Source organism: Octopus bimaculoides, chromosome 1, assembly GCF_046866305.1.
Source record: "Octopus bimaculoides isolate indiv1 chromosome 1, ASM4686630v1, whole genome shotgun sequence".
NCBI classification, from domain to species: Eukaryota; Metazoa; Mollusca; class Cephalopoda; order Octopoda; family Octopodidae; genus Octopus; species Octopus bimaculoides.
The window spans coordinates 18283371-18301859 of NC_142928.1; the positions used below are offsets into that span (position 1 = coordinate 18283371).

Consider the following 18489-nt stretch of genomic DNA (forward strand, 5'->3'; position numbering starts at 1 on the left):
GTCCTTCTCTCCCCTGTCCTCTGTGTGTGTGTGTGTGTGTGTGTGTGTGCGTGTGCATGCGTGCGCATGTGTGCACGTGTATGCACACCACTGAAAAGATGTATGATTTTATGTGAAAAGTTGTAAGTGCACATCATATTTGGTTACTGTCGTTGTTGTTGTTATTCAACTTCTCGATTAACTTTGACCGAGTAGACCAAAAGTATTCCACCCTGTCTGTTTCCAGACATCATGTCCCTAGGTCTACATTACTCAATGTGTCATTTCATCCTTTAAGCTTGCAGTGAGATTTCAAGATCTGGCTGCTATTTCTTGCAAATAAAGTTAGCACACAGAAGTTCCTCAGTTGACTTGAATCATATATTGTGATTGTGACTATGTGGTGTCTAAGTTGTATATTAGATTACAATGGCAGAGATGATATTGTGGAAAATAGTGTGTGTGCATGTATGCGCATGCACCAGTGTGTCTATGTGTGTGTGAAAGAGAGAGAGAGAATTCCATTGTATGTCTAGTGTTTTATTTTGTTTGGTTTAGGTATTGTGCAAATCTTAATTTTCTTTTATGTCAGTGTTAATGTTATAATTGATGATGTTAGTACTGACATTGAGACTAATACCAGTGATGTTCAGGTAGTCATGGAAGTTAAGTACAGTAGTCTAGTGATTCGATAAGAGCCCCATCATGTCAAGTAGTTTCTACACTCTATTGTGAAATAAGTTGGTATCAGGAGTACATGTTGTGTAGGAGTATACAAAGTGTTGGATTACCAGCTCGAGTTTAATCTGTGGCAGATATTTTGCTGTTTCCAGACAGAACACTTTATTTACATTATTTCGCTTACCTACTTTTAGGTAACAAATTATCCGAGAAATTACTAGAGGTAGACTTTATCCCATCTAGAGACAGATCTGTCTTTCACCCACAATACATTATAAATTCATAACAAATTATTGACACCACCCCCCTCGACCTGCCTAAAATTCTATAAGATTTACAGGATATTTACTATTTTCACATGTATTTCAAAGAAGATGCTGCTACATGGTCAGTGTTGTTTGTATTAAGGTATATTTGATTCTATGATATAATGGTGCCAAAATAATGCAACCTTCTTTATTTTGCCTTCTATGTTGCTTTAACATCATGATTTTCATGTTTTATTGTAACTCGAAAATTCCGAATCTGTCTTACACCAATTTACAAACCTCGTTACAAGTATTCTTGTGTCGCTAGACAGACACAAGCATTCAACCTATCTCAATCTAGTCTATCATAGTTCTAAATAACTACCCACAACATGTCCTTCACAGCTGAAGTAGTTAGCAAGACATCTGGTTACAAAAACATATAATCTAGCTATTTCTTTTAAAATATTTATTGGCGAAAAAAAAAAAAACACATTCTTCTTAGTTATAATAAAATAGATGTGAAACAGTTGGTCTTTTTTTATCATGAAGATAATTATGAAACCTGTCCATGTCTGGATAAATATGAATATTTGAGAAACAGAACCTGAAAAGATGAAAGTTAACTGATATGCGACTCGAATAAGTGACCTTCCAAAACATAAAACTAGACATTTTATTTCAAATATCAAGATGTTAAAATCAAGTAGATGCAATTTTTTAAATTCTTTTCTATCTATATTTTCTTTTATAAAATACACAAGTCTACTGAATTTTAATTAATTTCTAAAATAATCAAGAATTTAGAATTTAGTAAATTAATTTTTTTTTTATTTTTAAGGTGGAGTTTAGTACAAAGATAAATAAAATTTATCAAACTGTTTTAACTGAACTTAAGTGAGTTGGTTATCAAAAGAGTTGGCATATATAGAAAACATTGTTTCTATACATTATTGTCTATATATTATTTAAAAGCTTCAATTCATGTAAATAAATTCTTCTTCAGACAATTTCACTCATGATTAAGATATTGTTTAAACAGGTACATATTTCTGTTATGCGTAGAACTAAATACACAATATAGAGGAACAGCAATGTTAACAGAAACCACTTAACAATTGCAAAGTTGAAAACAAATATTTATTTATTCATTGATATTTCAATATTTGCAAATCCTAATCTAGAACTGGGTAATTTGAAATAGGAAGCAAACAATACCAAATTGTTAATATGTACAGTGATGTACAGTATGGTGACTGTGTGAACTGTAATCTTCAAATGCTGCAGCAAACTGCTGATCAGCTAACAGCAGTTATTGTGCTCATAGATACCCAATAAATATTACTTTCTTAATATCCAAAGATACTAAATTTTTGACGTCCATAACTGGCATTCTGTTGGTTACGACGACGAGTGTTCTAAGTTGATCTGATCGACAGAACAGCTTGCTCATGAAATTACTGCGCAAATGGCTGAGCACTCCACAAACATGTGTACCCATAATGTAGTTCTCAGGGAGATTCAGCGTGACATGGAATGTGACAAGAACAACTCATTTTTGCCAGCTGAGTGGACTGGAGTAATGTGAATAAAGTGTCTTGCTCAAGATCACAACCTGCCACCAGAAACTGAATTCAAATTCACAATCTTACTACCATGAGCCAAATACCCCTAACCACTAAGCCAAATGCCTTCACTCATGTTCATATATATATATATATATATATATATATAGATAGATAGAGAGAGAGAGAGAGAGAGAGAGGCTTTGTATCTCAGTGTGAAACATTGGAGAATATATTTTCCCCTACATCTGCACTGTTAAGTTCCTATACAAGTGTCAATGGACAATGGCTAAGCTAGGGTACCATATTCAAGTGTTTAATCAACCATATTGACCCCGATATTTATTTCAATCAGGTACTTATTTCCTCACCTCTGTCTGTCAAACCCACCAATTAAAGGACATAACATGGACACAACATCATCATCCTCATTTAGTGCCCGTTGTCCATGCTGGCATGGGTTGGACAGTTTGACTGGGCTGGCATGCTGGAAGGCTGTGCCAGGATCCAGTATGGTTTTTTACGGCTGATTTTCTATGGTTGGATGCCCTTCCTAATGCCAACTACTCCGAGAATGTAATGGGTGCTTTTATGTGCCATCTGTACGGGTGCCATTTGCGTGACACCAGTATCTGCCACAACTACAATTTTACTCGGCTTGATGGGTCTTCTTCTCAAGCACGACATAATGCCAAAGGTCTTGGTCATTGCCTCTGTGAGGCCCAACACTCAAAAGGAGGTCGGCCACTTTGCCTCCATGAGGCCTAATGCTCGAAAGGAACTCAGTCATCTCACCTCCATGAAGCCCATTTGAAAGGAACTCAGCCACTTTGCCTCCATACGGCCCAGGAGCTTGGTCACTTTGCCTTCATGAGGCATAAACAGAATAGTTTTATTCAGACCAGCATAAATATAAAACACTCACACTACGTACATGCATGTATGTATGTACTTACATACATATAATTCTGAGAAATGAAACATTCTAATAATATACAAAACATTTTCAAAAGTATCTGTCAACGTAACATCTTGCAGAGGCTAACATGTAATGTTATGTATCAGTCATGCAAGGGTAGCTCTCAGGTCTTACAAACTGTCATGCTGAAGAATTATTACAGAAACAAATTCTATGTTTGCCAATATCTTTAAAACAAACACCACTGAAAGAGATTTATACAATCTTAACCATCCATAAGCAATTAAAGCATCATTGAAGAAGAAAATGAAAGGGGAATGAAGAGTATCATTAATATATTGTCAATAGGGCTAGTTAAGTGCACATGTTCAGTTGACATCAAAACATATCATCTAGGTGCCATACACCACTAAAATAATACTGTAATCATTTGAATTAAGATAACAGAGATATGGTAAGTATGCATGTATGCATGCATGCACATGTGCAGTACAGTCTAGTGGTTAGAGTGTTGCGCTTGTAATTGTAAGTCATAGGTTCTTTGGCATTATATCATGCTTAAGAAGAAGACCCATCAAGCCGAGCAAAATCGCAGTCATGATAGATATTGGTGTTGCGCAAATGGCAACCGTGCCGGTGGTACATAAAAGCACCCATTACACTCTCGGAGTGGTTGGTGTTAGGAAGGGCATCCAGCCATAGAAAACCATGCCAAATAATCTGACTGGAGTCTGGTGCAGCCTTCCAGCATACCAGCCTCGGTTAAACTGTCCAACCAACCCATGCCAACACGGACGATGATGATGATGATGAAGATGATGATGATGTTCTCTTCCTAGACTGAGTGGTATCTTGTGTCACTGAGCAACACACTTCATTTCAGGTTGTTCTGGTCTACTGGGCTGAAAACATGTACCAGCTTAGTACTGGTATAGTCCTACCTCCTTCCCTCCCTCCAGTAGTCACGCCATCAATCTTCCACTGGGTTAAGGGTGGGAGGGCCAAGAAGGTCTCTATGCCAGTTTGTGAATACATAAGCATCTAAATAAATTAGCAGAAGCATGGCACATGCTACTAAGTGAAACTTAAGCGACTGCTACCACTCTTTTTCTTTGGATGGGTGGGTGGGTAGGCACGCAAGCGCACACACACACAAACACACAAGGTCTGATCAAAAAGTATTGAGGCTGTTACTATAGCAATGGAGCTATATATAGTACACTGGGTTAAGTCACTTGGCATAGACCTTGAACTCTGTCGCGCATGCACACTGAGCTATAACATTCCCAACCACTTTCATTGTTTATAGCAGTGCTTGGAAACAAAGTATGTAGAGTGAGCTCATCTCAAGAAGAAGATCACCTCTCAGCTGCACAGGATCTCCTCGACTGTGTTGCAAAAAAAAAAAAAAAAAACTTTTTGTAATGGTTTTAACAGGTGATGAATTGTGGGTCTGTAGCTATGACCCCAAAACCAAGGCTTGAAAGGAATCCCATTTGAAAGGAACAAGATTTCAAGTCCAGAAAATCCAAGAGAATGCAACAAGTCGGCTGTTCACTGTCTCAAGAACAGAGTTCCAGGAATGCTTCCAATAGCGGAAACTACAATGGATAAAGCATCTGGTTTCAGAAGGCGATTACTTCAAAGAAGATTAAATGCCAAATTGATATGGGTTGTAGTTTCCTTTTTAGAGCTATAGTCCCAGTAATCTTTGATCAAACTTCCATATATATATATATATATATATATTTATATAAATAAGGATAAGATCGATATTTAAAATATTGATCTTATCAAGTGGTCAGCATGGGAATAAAAACCATCAAAGGTAATAATTATTTAAAATTATAATACAGGGTATCAAGAGATACCACCACACTGAAAAAATAGCAGTCAAATCCTGACTCTAAAACCACAATAATAATTTTATATATATATATATATATATATATATATATATATATATATATGTCATCATCATCATCGTCGTCATTGAACATCCACTTTCCATGCTGGCGTGGGTTGGATGGTTTGACTGAGAACTGGCAAGCCAGAAGGCTGCACCAGGTTCCAATCTGATCTGGCAAGGTTTCTACAGCTAGATGCCCTTCCTAACGCCAACCACTCTGAGAGTGTAGCGGGTGCTCTTTACGTGCCACCAGTACAAGGGCCAGTCGAGTGGTACTGGCATCGACCATGCTTGAATGGTGCTTTTTATGTGCCACCAGCACTGGAGCCAGTCAGGCGGTACAGGCAACGGCCATGCTCGAAGGATACTTTTTTTTTTTTACATGCCACCGGCACAGGACCAGTCAGGTGGTACTGGCATTGACCATGCTTGAATGGTGCTTTTTATGTGCCACCGGTACAGGTATCAGTCAGGTGGCACTGGCATCAGCCACGACAATGAATTCACTTGCCTCAACAGGTCTTTGCAAGTGCAGTTTATTGCCCAATGATTGAAGGATACTCTTAAATGGGCCGGTTATGCTACACTGGCATAGGCCACGGTTACGGTCTCACTTGGCTTGCCAGGTCTTCTCAAGCACAGCATATCTCCAAAGATCTTGGTCACTCGTCATCGCCTCTGTGAGGCCCAATGTTTGAAGGTCGTGCTTCACCACCTCATCCTAGGTCTTCCTGGGTCTACCTCTCTCTATATATATATATGAAAAAATGATAAACACAAGATGAAATTTATACTATTTGTTAAATGTACACATATGTGTCGTCTGCAGTGGATGTTCATAATGCAATTGGATGCAGATCCACAACAGTTCTTCAGAGGAACTGTGTCAATATAATGCAATACAGTGTTCCCTTGAAGAATTATAGTAGATCTGCATCCAAATGGACCACGAACACCCACAGCAAAAAATGCAAATAACGACAATGATGAAACATGTACAGGGAACAGATGGTATAAACTGCATCTTGTGTTCATCATAATTCTCCTTATATTTGCTAATACTACTAAGAACAGTAGTAACCACAGCACTTTACTGGAAGTAAACTAGATGAGATACTTGACACGGAGCTCTAAATTCAAAAGCAGAAGCCATACATCTAACTGTAACACAGGAAATACCATATATATATATATATGTATATATATATATATATATATATATATATATATATATATATATATATATATATAATACTGTTGCCAGTATTAGAGTTTAATCTTCAATTAATCTCATAATACACACACACACAAATGATGTGGAATTAGAACAACAGTGTTCTCATGTGAAAATATTAATTAGGAAACATGTTTTCTCTCATGGAACAGCCTCGTTTATTTTTCAGCCACATATTTCACTCTGTAAAATGGATGTCATTAAGTAAAAACCATGCCAAAACAGACAGTAGAGCTGGACACAGACCTCTGGTTCACTAGCTTTTGTCGAACTGTCCAACCCATGCCAGCATGGAAGACATGTTGAATGATGATGATGATGATGATGATGATGATGATGATGATGATGATGATGATGATGATGATGATACCATCACACCAAACACCATTTAAACCAGGTGTACTTCTTTCCTGTAGTCATTACCCCCCACTGTTCCCCTTTTGAAAAATATTCCATTGGTCATTAAAGCTATGATTAAAAATATTCCAGATATTCTGCCAATGTCCATCCAGTCTTTTTAAGGATTATGACTGGGCCTACATTATCTATGTGTCATTTCCTAATTCAAGACACTGAGGGAGATTAGCCTGCTATTTCTATCAGGTGTATCAATTATACAGTGTTTCCCTCTACAACATACTTTAGTTGTCTAACCACCATTACTAACCATAACCTGAAACAGTTGAGTAACATTGGTTTCCCCCTATATCCTACAGTCTAAAAAGGGGCCATGAGACTGCTAACCTACACCCTCACATAAATTACTGACAAAACTGAGAAGTTAGGACATTCATACATTTCCTTAGTCTACTAATGCTACTCATATAGTTCACACTGGAAATTGAGATCAAGTAATGGATTTGAGTTACTAAACACCAAAACACTGCCCCACAACACTTGTTACATGATCACTCAATCAGCTAGAAATAGCAGCCAGATAATTCTCAAATCATATGCTATTCTTACAAAAAGAGAAGGACAGAGTGGACAATGTAGTTTTGGATGTATGAAAATATGACAGTCATAGATGGAAACTCGTATGATCACATATCTGCTAAAAACATAGCTGATTGGTCTCAAAAGCTCTATCACCATTAACTCTTAATTCAATACTGAGTGAAGTCATTGTCCATGACACAATGACTACAGCAGTATAAAGGGATAAAATAGTCATAGTAGTAAGAAAGAATGTTATGTCTACTCAATGTCTATGGCAGGAAGGGCAATAAATACAATAGTATGGAAGGACCCAAATGTCTACAACAATATGGAAGGTCACAACATCTACAGCAAGTGTTCAACAGTTTGAAGAATTAATCTGTTGGTTATTTCCATGGCAGCAAGCTGGCAGAAACGTTAGCACGGTGGGCGAAGTGCTTAGCGGTATTTTATCTGTCTTTACATTCTGAGTTCAAATTCCACCAAGATCGACTTTGCTTTTCATCCTTTCAGGGTCAGTAAATTAAGTACCAGTTGCATACTGGGTCAATCTAATCGACTGCCTCCCCTCCCCAAAAATTTCAGGCCTTGTACCTAGAGTAGAAAAGAATCTGTTGGCTATTCCACACAACAACAATTACAAAGATTTCTATCATTGGTACAAGATGGAAGAAGTACTATTTGACGGAAGAAGTACTATTTGACGGAAGAAGTACTATTTGACGGAAGAAGTACTATTTGACAGAAGTACTATTTGGCGGAAGAAGTACTATTTGACGGAAGAAGTACTATTACACAGAAGAAGTACTATTTGGTGGAAGAAGTACTATTGACAAACTAATCTCAGTACTTGACTGTTATTATTTTATTTTCTCAACCCTGAAAAGATGAAACTTAATATTGACCTCACTTGGATTTGAAATCAAAATACTGGTTAAAAAGGGCAGCAAGTTAGGGGGAGGGGTAAGTTGATTACATCAATCCCAGTGCTCAACTGGTACTTACTTTATTGAGCCCTGAAAGGTTGAAAGGCAAATTCGATTTCATCAGAGTTTGAACTCAGGATGTAAAGATGAAAGAAATGCCGCTAATCATGCACCCAACACGCTAATGATTCTGCCAGCTCCACTGCCTTTTGAGATCAAAATATTAAAGCAACATAACTAAATAATGCAAGGCACTTAATCGGTCAACCTACTGTTTTTCCCATTCCATAACAATAACATCATGCAACAATATTACAAAATCTACAAGCACAAGAGAAACAAGCAATGCAAGCAGAAGGAAAAGTAAAATATGGAAGTGATAGGGAGAGAGAGAGAGACAGACAGAATGGGAGAAAGGGAAGGATAAAGAAAGATATGCAATGAGAAGAGAAATAAATTAAAGAAGTGACAGAAGAGGCAGGAAATCATCATAGAAGGTAAAACAAGAGGAAGTGAATTAAAACTGCTGTGTTATTAGTAAGAGAGCTTGGACAGAGAGAGAGGGATTAAAGTTAGCAAAATAGGATCTGATTAAAATCAAACAGTAGAGATTAAAGTTAGTAAAAGAAAAAAAAAAGGAAGAAAGAAAAAGGAGTTCACTTGAGGTCAAACAAGGATTCAAAACTAGCAGCATTTGAAGTCAGTAGTTTAGTTGTTTTTGTTTTTTAATAAAATCTTTTAAACTCACAAGAAGTCTTCATATCACCTAAAATAAGATAGTTACATAGTGAAATATATATATATATATATATATATATATATATATATATATATATATATATGTATAGCTTAAATGGAATAACATGTGAATAATAAATCACTATAAATACATATTTTATGCCCCTTATCACTCATACTATTATAGCCCCTATCTCAAATTAATTACTAAAATTTGATTTAAAGGTTGTGCACTTTCAAGTGAATAGATTTATATAAGTAAATAGTACCTAATTTTTGTCAAACTTTCGTTTGGTTTGAATAAATTCTACTGGCTTTTAAAATACTGGCAACATCAATGTGTATGAAAACCAGTATTATTTTTATACTAGTCAATCTATTAGCTGCTGGTAATAGCCACATATGTATATATAATTTCACATATATTTTTGCTAGACATCCAGACCCTTGTCCAGTAAAAGGATACATAGAATACGTATGTTTACTTTAAAGTGTCTCCTTTGATTTGTTAACCACATGTCATTCCATTTAAACTATTTTCATTTATTTATATATTAGTACTCTGAAATTTTAATACTTTCTATTTCAGTGAAATCATTGTAAATCTCTACCACGAAATATTTTCTTACATCTATGATATATTCATTCCTATTGCTAATATTATAAATACATAATGATCAACTACCACCATCGTTGTTTTTAATGTCTATTCTCCTATTATTGCATAGGTCAGACAGAATTCACTGAGGCAAATTTTCTATGGCCAGATGCCATTCCTATTGTCAACCTTCATCTGTTTACAAGCAAGGTAGTATTTCCCCTTGCTTGGAAGATTGGAAATGAATGACATCACTTGTATAATGGTGATACTCATTTACAATTTATCACACGATAATACTTGTGTTATACTGATTCTATTCGACAATCACATTAATGTTACATGTGTCTGTAGAATACTCAATTCCTTCACATACTAATTCAATGAGTAGGTTCTCCAGTTGATCAAAGAACTGGATGTTCATACATCAAAATGAATGGTAAATCATAAACACACACACACACATTTATATGATACATTCCACATCAGGCATAAACTACATATTGCTTTCTTGTAATATCTTTCTCGTTCATGCTCTTGAATCATAAATACCTTTGGATTTCTTATTTTCCTAATTTAGAAAATACTATGGTTCTATCTCAAATGCAATATTACAACTAACTTACTCACTTATTTACTACATTACAAACTGTTTTTTTTTTTTTTTAAATTCAGTCATAGAATTACTTTTATATTTATCACAAACAATGAGAGATATGTGTAATTTAGTCAATAGTTTCTATTTATGAGTCCCCAAAACAAAACTTTTTCCTTCCTAACAAACGTTTTCACTGAAGATACCACAATCACTAGATTATACTGCTTAATCCATCATAATCTCCTTGATCACTTTAACTGGATGTTGGGTTTTGTCTGCCATGTTAGTTAGACAAACTGCTTTCAGCCACTTGTATATATAAATAAGTTACAATACAGTGGCTTCTGTAGAAGAACGGAACCTAAATGCTATTGCTATACTGTGTGAAAGTGAGTTCCTGCAGCAGTGAAGTTAGTAAGAAACTAGAATACAGTAACTAATCATAGTAAATAGATATTAAAATGTTTTGTAAAAGCAAGGAGAGGATACAGTTGGTGATATCCACCAGTTACCATGTTTAGAAAGCATATATAGCCAGAAACACAGCTCTTCTGTTACACTTTTATAAGCACAACATTTAGAAACAGTGTGCAAAAAAAAAGAAAAAAAACATATAAATGTAAGAGGAATATTTATCTATTACTGACAAAATGGTTTCCAATAAGAGCAAAGCAGAAAGTGATATTATAAGGCTCTAGCTTGAGTTATAAAGGTGGAACAACAGAGTTACAATATATATACAGACAACACCGAGTGTGAAATGACAAGCTTACCAGAATTTTGCGAGGAGTCATCAAATAGTGGACTTGGGGGAGAAGACATTTCACTGTCACTGCTAGCAGTAGGGGGACTGCGGGAAGGAGAACCTGTGATAGAGCCTGGTGGGGTCAGAACCATAGTAGGATCACTCTTCAGTTGGGCTCCAGCCAAATTATCTTCCAAATCTATAGAGAATTGAGTGAATTGAAATTCATTCAGTTTTGACAATCAGCTAAAGGAACGGATTGATACCCCAAGTTACAACAGCCTTCCACAGTAACATGTATATATAAATATATATATATATAATTTAAATAATTTGGGAAAATGAATTTCCAAATCAATCAGGTACAACCCTTCAGCATAACATGCATCTGCATATCGTACCTTGGGGTCTTATTTATCATATATTTATATATTTATCTAGAAATGTACAAAGTATCTAATAAACGTCAATAATAATTCAGTTTTGGGGATTAATAGATATACGGGTATTCTATTTCAGATAATACAAAAAATATAACCTAATGAGTATATCTGAAAGTAAACTCATGGTATCCATTTGCACATCACAAAATAATACTTAAAGGATATAAACATTATACCAGCAGGGTATATACTATACTTCCTTAATTATCTCCTACTTTAGTTAACACTAAATTAATTAAATATGAAGGAACTACACATGTTTCAGTATTGGAAGATTACAATATATATACATACACAATATAGTATACATATATATATATATATATATATATATATATACATATATAAATACAGATTTACAATTATTCCAATATATCTTCAGGTTCTTTTTCAAAATATTATAAATCTAATTTTACATCCCTTTAAAAAATAAGCAATGAAATTAAGCATTAAAGATTAAAAATTGAAAATAAAAATTATACTTTGTAATATTAAGAATTAAAATTTATAAATTATACATTATAAATATGAATTTGTATATAAATCAACCTTGTAAAGTCAAGTATATAATGTCAAATACAAATTATAAGATATAAAATTATACTTCAGAATAAAAATGTCTGTGTTTAAATGTGAAATATAACAAGAAAAATTCAAATACATATCTTCCTTTTTTGCTGGTATCAGGATTAGTCTTCAAAATAGCAATTAGAGGAAATTTTTAATTTTTAATGCTTAATTTTATTGCTTATTTTTTTAAAGAGATGTAAAATTAGATTTATAATATTTTGAAAAAGAACCTGAAGATGTGTTGGAATAACTGTAAATCTGATGACTGCATATATGTATTTATATATGTATATATAAAAGCACCCACTACACTCTCGGAGTGGTTGGCATTAAGAAGGGCATCCAGCTGTAGAAACTCTGCCAAATCAGATTGGAGCCTGGTGTAGCCACCTCGTTCACCAGTCCTCAGTCAAATCGTCCAACCCATGCTAGCATGGAAAGCAGATGTTAAACGACGATGATGATATATGTATACTATAGTGTGTATGTATATATATTATAATCTTCCAATACTGAAACACGTGTAGTTCCTTCATATTTAATTTAGTGTTAACTAAAGTAGGAGATAATTAAGGAAGTATAGTATATACCCTGCTGGTATAATGGTTATGTCTTTTAAGTATTATTTTGTGATGTGCAAATGGATACCATGAGTTTACTTTCAGATATACTCATTAGGTTATATTTTTTGTATTATCTGAAATAGAATACCCGCATATCTATTAATCCCCAAAACTGAATATATATATATATATATATATATATATATATATATATTAAACTAACATGATATTTAGTTTGGAAACTTACAATTTTATTTTTTTTTAACTTAGAAATTAATTTATCAACTTTATTAAGTCTGTTTTCTTAACCCTTTAGCATTCTGATTTCTCTGTCAAACATCATGCTTATTTATTCACATTGATAAAAATTAGTCATGCATTACCTTGTAGTTTTGAGGTTTTAATGATGTGAGTGTATATTTTCAGAATAATACTGAAGGGTGTTATCAGAGGCCAGATCTGGCCAGTTTAAAGATAAAACAAGTAGATTATTTTTGCTGAATATGGCTGGTTCATATGCTAAAGGGTTAATGATATACTTTTAGATAAATATAATCTGGTTTATTTTTCAACCATTTTATTTTCAGCTTACATTTCATTATATGTTTAAAACACATCCAATAATAATTGAAATTAAAATAAGTTAAATGTGTGGAACGAGAGAGAAAGAAAGGGAGAGAGAAAGAAAGGGAGAGAGAAAGAAAGGGAGAGAGAAAGAAAGGGAGAGAGAAAGAAAGACTATTGTAATAGTTAATAAACATAAATTATATGTATATAAGATTTTTACCAATTTCATGATATATTTTTGTGTATGAGTGTGTGTGTGTGTGTGTGTGTGTGTGTGTATGTACATATATATGTATGTATGTATGTATGTATGTATGTGTGTGTGTGCATATATATACAGTTCTATATTTAAGAGATGAGGAATCATGTACATTATTTACATTATTTATATTTGACAGATATTTGTCCTCATCTTGTTCATTGTTAACACAGCGTTTCGGCTGATATACCCTCCAGCCTTCATCAGGTGTCCTGGGGAAATTTTGAAGCTGGGTTCGAATAAGAACCCAGGTTCAAAATTTCCCCAGACACCTGATGAAGGCTGGAGGGTATTTCAGCCGAAACGTGTTAACAATGAACAAGATGAGGACAAATATCCGTCGAATGTAAATAATGTAAACAATGTACATATATATATTTGAAAAAATATTTGAAAAAAATAAATAGAAACGGCTTTTATGCTAATTTTTCCACTTTAATAATTAGATGTTTATAAGTTTACTTATAAACATCTTGTAAACTTGTAAACTTATAAACATCAAATTATTGAAGTGGAAAAATTATCAGAAAAGTCGTTTCTATTAATTTTTTTACAAATATATATTACTATACCAAGGATTTTCTATTTCTTATTCTACTATATGTGTGTGTGTGTGTGTGTGTGTGTGTGTGTGTGTGTGTGTGTGTGTGTGTGTTTATTTAGCTATTCAATGGATTGGTTTATAGGTTTGGCATCTTTTGAAAACATGACAGTTAAATACAGTTTATTGGTTTTTATAAAGAGTGGTATATTTTTTTTTTTACTTAATTTACATATTGGTTTACAATGCTGTAGTATGACCATAGCCAACTAACTAGAATTAGTCAAAGAGTAACATTTTGGGGGGCATTTTAGTTCTGAATAGCAATTTGTTTATTAAGTAATATTAGTAACAAGCAAATTATTAGAGGTCATTTTATTTGGATTGATCCCTAAGTATTACTGGTGATATGTGCATGCTAATTTAGAGTATTTCTGCAGTATAACCTTTCCTCTTTATTTAATGTTGGGAAAATACATACACACACTCAATTGGGTGTAAGACACACACACACACACACACACAAGCAGTCTGACAAAGCTAATCACAGGTGGAACTTTTAAGTCGTTATCAAGCTTTCCTTAATGAAAATAAATTAAATCTATTGATCATTTTTACAATTAATGGTTGATTGTCTCTTTGTGGATGATTTTGCATAAAATACATACATTTGGATGAATATAATTTTTTTGAGAAACTATAAGTAAAGATCACCATGAACATCATAACAGATGTGAAACCGGTTGAGAAATATGTAGAAAAACTAAAGAAATTTAAGTGTACATTTTCAACTTAAATTCTTTTCTTTTTTCTCTGTGTGTGTGGAGATAGAGGGGAGGTGGGAAGAAAGAACTATAGATTATATACAGACCATATAATCATCTTAAGACAACTACAAATTAATGAAAGCTACTATAATCAATACTGAAGTGAATTATCACTTCGAAACTACTTACTACTCTCATTGTTACAATAAAAACTATCACTCCTTCTAACATCTCAAGCTACCAATAACTTTCATAGACAAACCAGTTCTTTTTAAAGACATCAGCCTTATCCTCCAAATAACATTTAAGAAGAAACACAACACAGTTTTATTAGTAAGGTGTAATACTCCACTTGAAAACAAAAACAAAAAGATTAACTATCCTAGACAATTAATACCTACCAATGTTTATTAATTAGATCACCTAGAATTAATCACCAACACTTCATACAAATATATCTTTTATAAAATGCTAGTTAGAATCTTATCTATTGTTTCTAATTTTCCTCTCCTATATCAAGGTTCTAAGGTTCTTCACTCAACAAGTGTGTATATACTACAGTGTTTTAACATTGTATTGTTATTATATCAATGAACTTTTATTGACAATGTAATTTAGAAGAGACACCAAGATGTAATCTATAAAACAGGATGTGTGTTGTGAGTTAACAGCTTATTTTATCATTTATCTTTATTTCTACTTATTTCAGTCATTTGACAGCGGCCATGCTGGGGCACCACCCTGAAGAAGTTTTAGTCATCAGAATTGACCTTAGTACTTTTTTTTTTAAGCCTGGTATTTATTCTATCAGTCTCTTTTGCTGAACTGCTAAATTATGGATGTGTAAATACACCAACACAGGTTGTCAAGTAGTGGTTGGGGACAAACACAAAGCAACACATACACACACACACACATATATATATATATAACAGGCTTCTTTCAGTTTCCATCTACCAAATCGACTCAATAAACTTTGGTGAGCTCAAGGCTATAGTAGAAATCACTTGCCCAAGGTGGCATGCAACAGATTTGAACCCAGAACCATGTGGTTGGGAAGCAAACTTCTTACCATAGAGCTACACCTGTGCCTACAAGCCATGCCTGCACCTACAAGCTATACCTGCACCAAATAAAAATTATTTTCTCTCAGCTTTTTAGTGTGATTGATAACAATACCAAAAGAAAATGTAGTTCCACTGACTGATAAATATTTCAGAAACCCTAGTGATTTAAATGATAAAATACCTCAGTTCACATAGAAATAAAGCTAATCTTATTTATATTCATTTGTTTTCCTTCGTTAGAATATTTTCATTTATTTTCACAGTTCAGGACTAAGATTTGATTGCTAACTTCAACAAATAGCCTTCAGAAAGATTACTTAATGACTTCAGAGGAAAGAAATCTTAAACAATTATTTCTAACACAGGAATAATGTACAGGATGCAGCAGAAGAACCATCCATATTCTGTAGGGTCATTCATGTGGTACTAGTGAAGGAAGACAGGTGGTAACAGTGTCTTCAAGTAGCCCTTTTTTTTTTTTTTTTAAGTTACCATCACAGTTTAAAGCAGCATTTGCAGTATGTTTGCTGCTACAACATTTATCAAAAATGTAAACTACGGGAGGCTTTTTGGCTGCACCCCTATTATAAAACAAAAGGAAGCTGTTGATAAGCAGAACTCCAAATCTAATCTTCATTCTGTTTAAAATATTTGAATTCACTACTATCATTAATGCTTTGAGAATGGCATGAATATCACAACTCCAATTTTGTGAAAAATAATTTACCCCATGAACAATATTCGTTTAATCGTTTAATGTCCGCTTTCCATGCTAGCATGGGTTGGACATATTCATGAAGCTTAATGTTTAGAAGAAGAAAATGGATAGCTGTGATGTTCAAGCATTTCTCAGATATTTTTAGATTCAAATTAATATTGATTTCATATCTATATTTCCTTCCGTTTATTTATATAGCTTCTTTTTTTTTCTTCTATTTATAATTCTTTTTTTTTTTTTATGCAGAAAAATCCTTGACAATTGACCGATTATCTAAGAGAATTGTTCAACAAGGGTCTGAAAACACAGAATGCAAGTTAAAACATTCGATAGAGACAGGAAAAAAATTGTCAGAGAAAAGTAAGAAAGCATCAAAGATTAATTTGGGCAAACCAAAGAGATTAGTAAGGTGATACAATAAGGCGGTTTGAAGTAGAGTAACATAATACTCACTCTGTTTCTTTGCGAGAAGCCTAAGGGCCATGTTTTCCTGCTTCAGACGAGTATTAGTGTTCTGTATGTAACGAATGTAGTCAATGGCTTTACGCAGGATAGCAGATTTATTTAACTGCAACATAATAAAGGAAAAAATCATATATATATATATTATAAGTAAAATGTTGAATACAGTAAAATGGGTATTGTAAATGTTGTTGTTGTTGTTGTTGGCACTCCGTCGCTTACAACGTCGAGGGTTCCAATTGATCTGATCAACGGAACAGCCTGCTCATGAAATTAACGTGCAAATGGCTGAGCACTCCACAGACACGTGTACCCTTAACGTAGTTTTCGGGGATATTCAGCATGACAAGGTGACCCTTTCAATTACAGGCAAAACAGAAACAGGAAGTAAGAGTGAGAGAAAGTTGTGGTGGAAGAGTATAGCAGGGTTCGCCACCATCCCCTGCCGGAGCCTCGTGGAGCTTTAGGTGTTTTCGCTCAATAAACACTCACAACGCCTGGTCTGGGAATCAAAACCGCGATCCTATGACCGCGAGTCCGCTGCCCTAACCACTGGGCCATTGCACTTCCACATTGTAAGTGTAAGACGTGTGTATATCAATCTTAAGTTGCCAAATCTGTACACTCTTTAAACATTCATAGATACACAGACACACACACACATTGACAATACATGACATGCTGACAAATGGTTTCTGTCCACCTGTTCCACTGACGAAACATTGGTCAACCTGAGGCCACCTGATGACACCTGCCCAAGATGCCAGGCAGTAAGACAGAATGCAAATTCACATGGTTACAAAGCAACTCTACGTTCACAAAAACATGCCTATGTCCATGTGTATCCATTTTTACAAAGGCAGAGATTTGGTTCTTATTTCTAGCAGGTCAAGTGACAGCATAAAGGATCTCCAGTTAGCTTGTCAAATAGAGTTTAAAGCAAAATAGAAAAGAACAAATTTCAACATACCTTTGCTTCAGTTCCAACAACCAGGTTCTTCAGTTCAATTATCTTATCATTAATACTAAGGCGATAACGTTTCTCAATCGCATTGTGAGCTGTTCTCTTCTCTCCTCTATTCTTTTTCAGTGGACTAGTGTTTAGTCGGTTGATAGGCAGCTTGTCTCCTTCACCAACCATTTGCAGAGGAATGCTTGTGGTCAGTATTGTGTTGCCACTGGTCACTAGAGAATTTGATGCTGGTGGACTGGTCAATGCCACAACATTACCATTAACTTCCTGGGGTTTTATCAGTTGAGACTGAATAAGGAGCTGAAACAACAGGGAAATTGAATTACAGGTGTGTGTGTGTGTGTGCATGGGCCTAGTGCAGCCTTCTTGCTCGCCAGCCATCATTCAAGCCATCCAACCCATGCCAGCATGGAAAGCGAACGTTAAACAACAATGATGATGATGGTGCGCTACGGTGGATTATTTAAGACTTGGCTCTTA

The 18489-nt window shown here is 34.5% G+C and overlaps 1 protein-coding gene across 2 annotated transcripts in view; it reads right to left on the reverse strand.

Annotated features, from left to right (window-relative positions):
- Positions 1–18489, reverse strand: part of LOC106873465 (sterol regulatory element-binding protein 1) — a 94588-nt gene that overhangs the window by 35751 nt on the left and 40348 nt on the right. Inside the window, exons 4-7 of one of the 2 annotated variants that reach the window (XM_089348808.1) lie at positions 18007–18309; positions 17028–17142; positions 11108–11278; positions 9149–9166 (exon numbers count right to left, since the gene is read on the reverse strand). In XM_089348808.1, the coding sequence (XP_089204934.1) occupies positions 9149–9166; positions 11108–11278; positions 17028–17142; positions 18007–18309 (607 nt within the window). The remainder of the gene's footprint in view (positions 1–9148; positions 9167–11107; positions 11279–17027; positions 17143–18006; positions 18310–18489) is intronic. The other variant, XM_089348813.1, reaches the window with a different exon arrangement.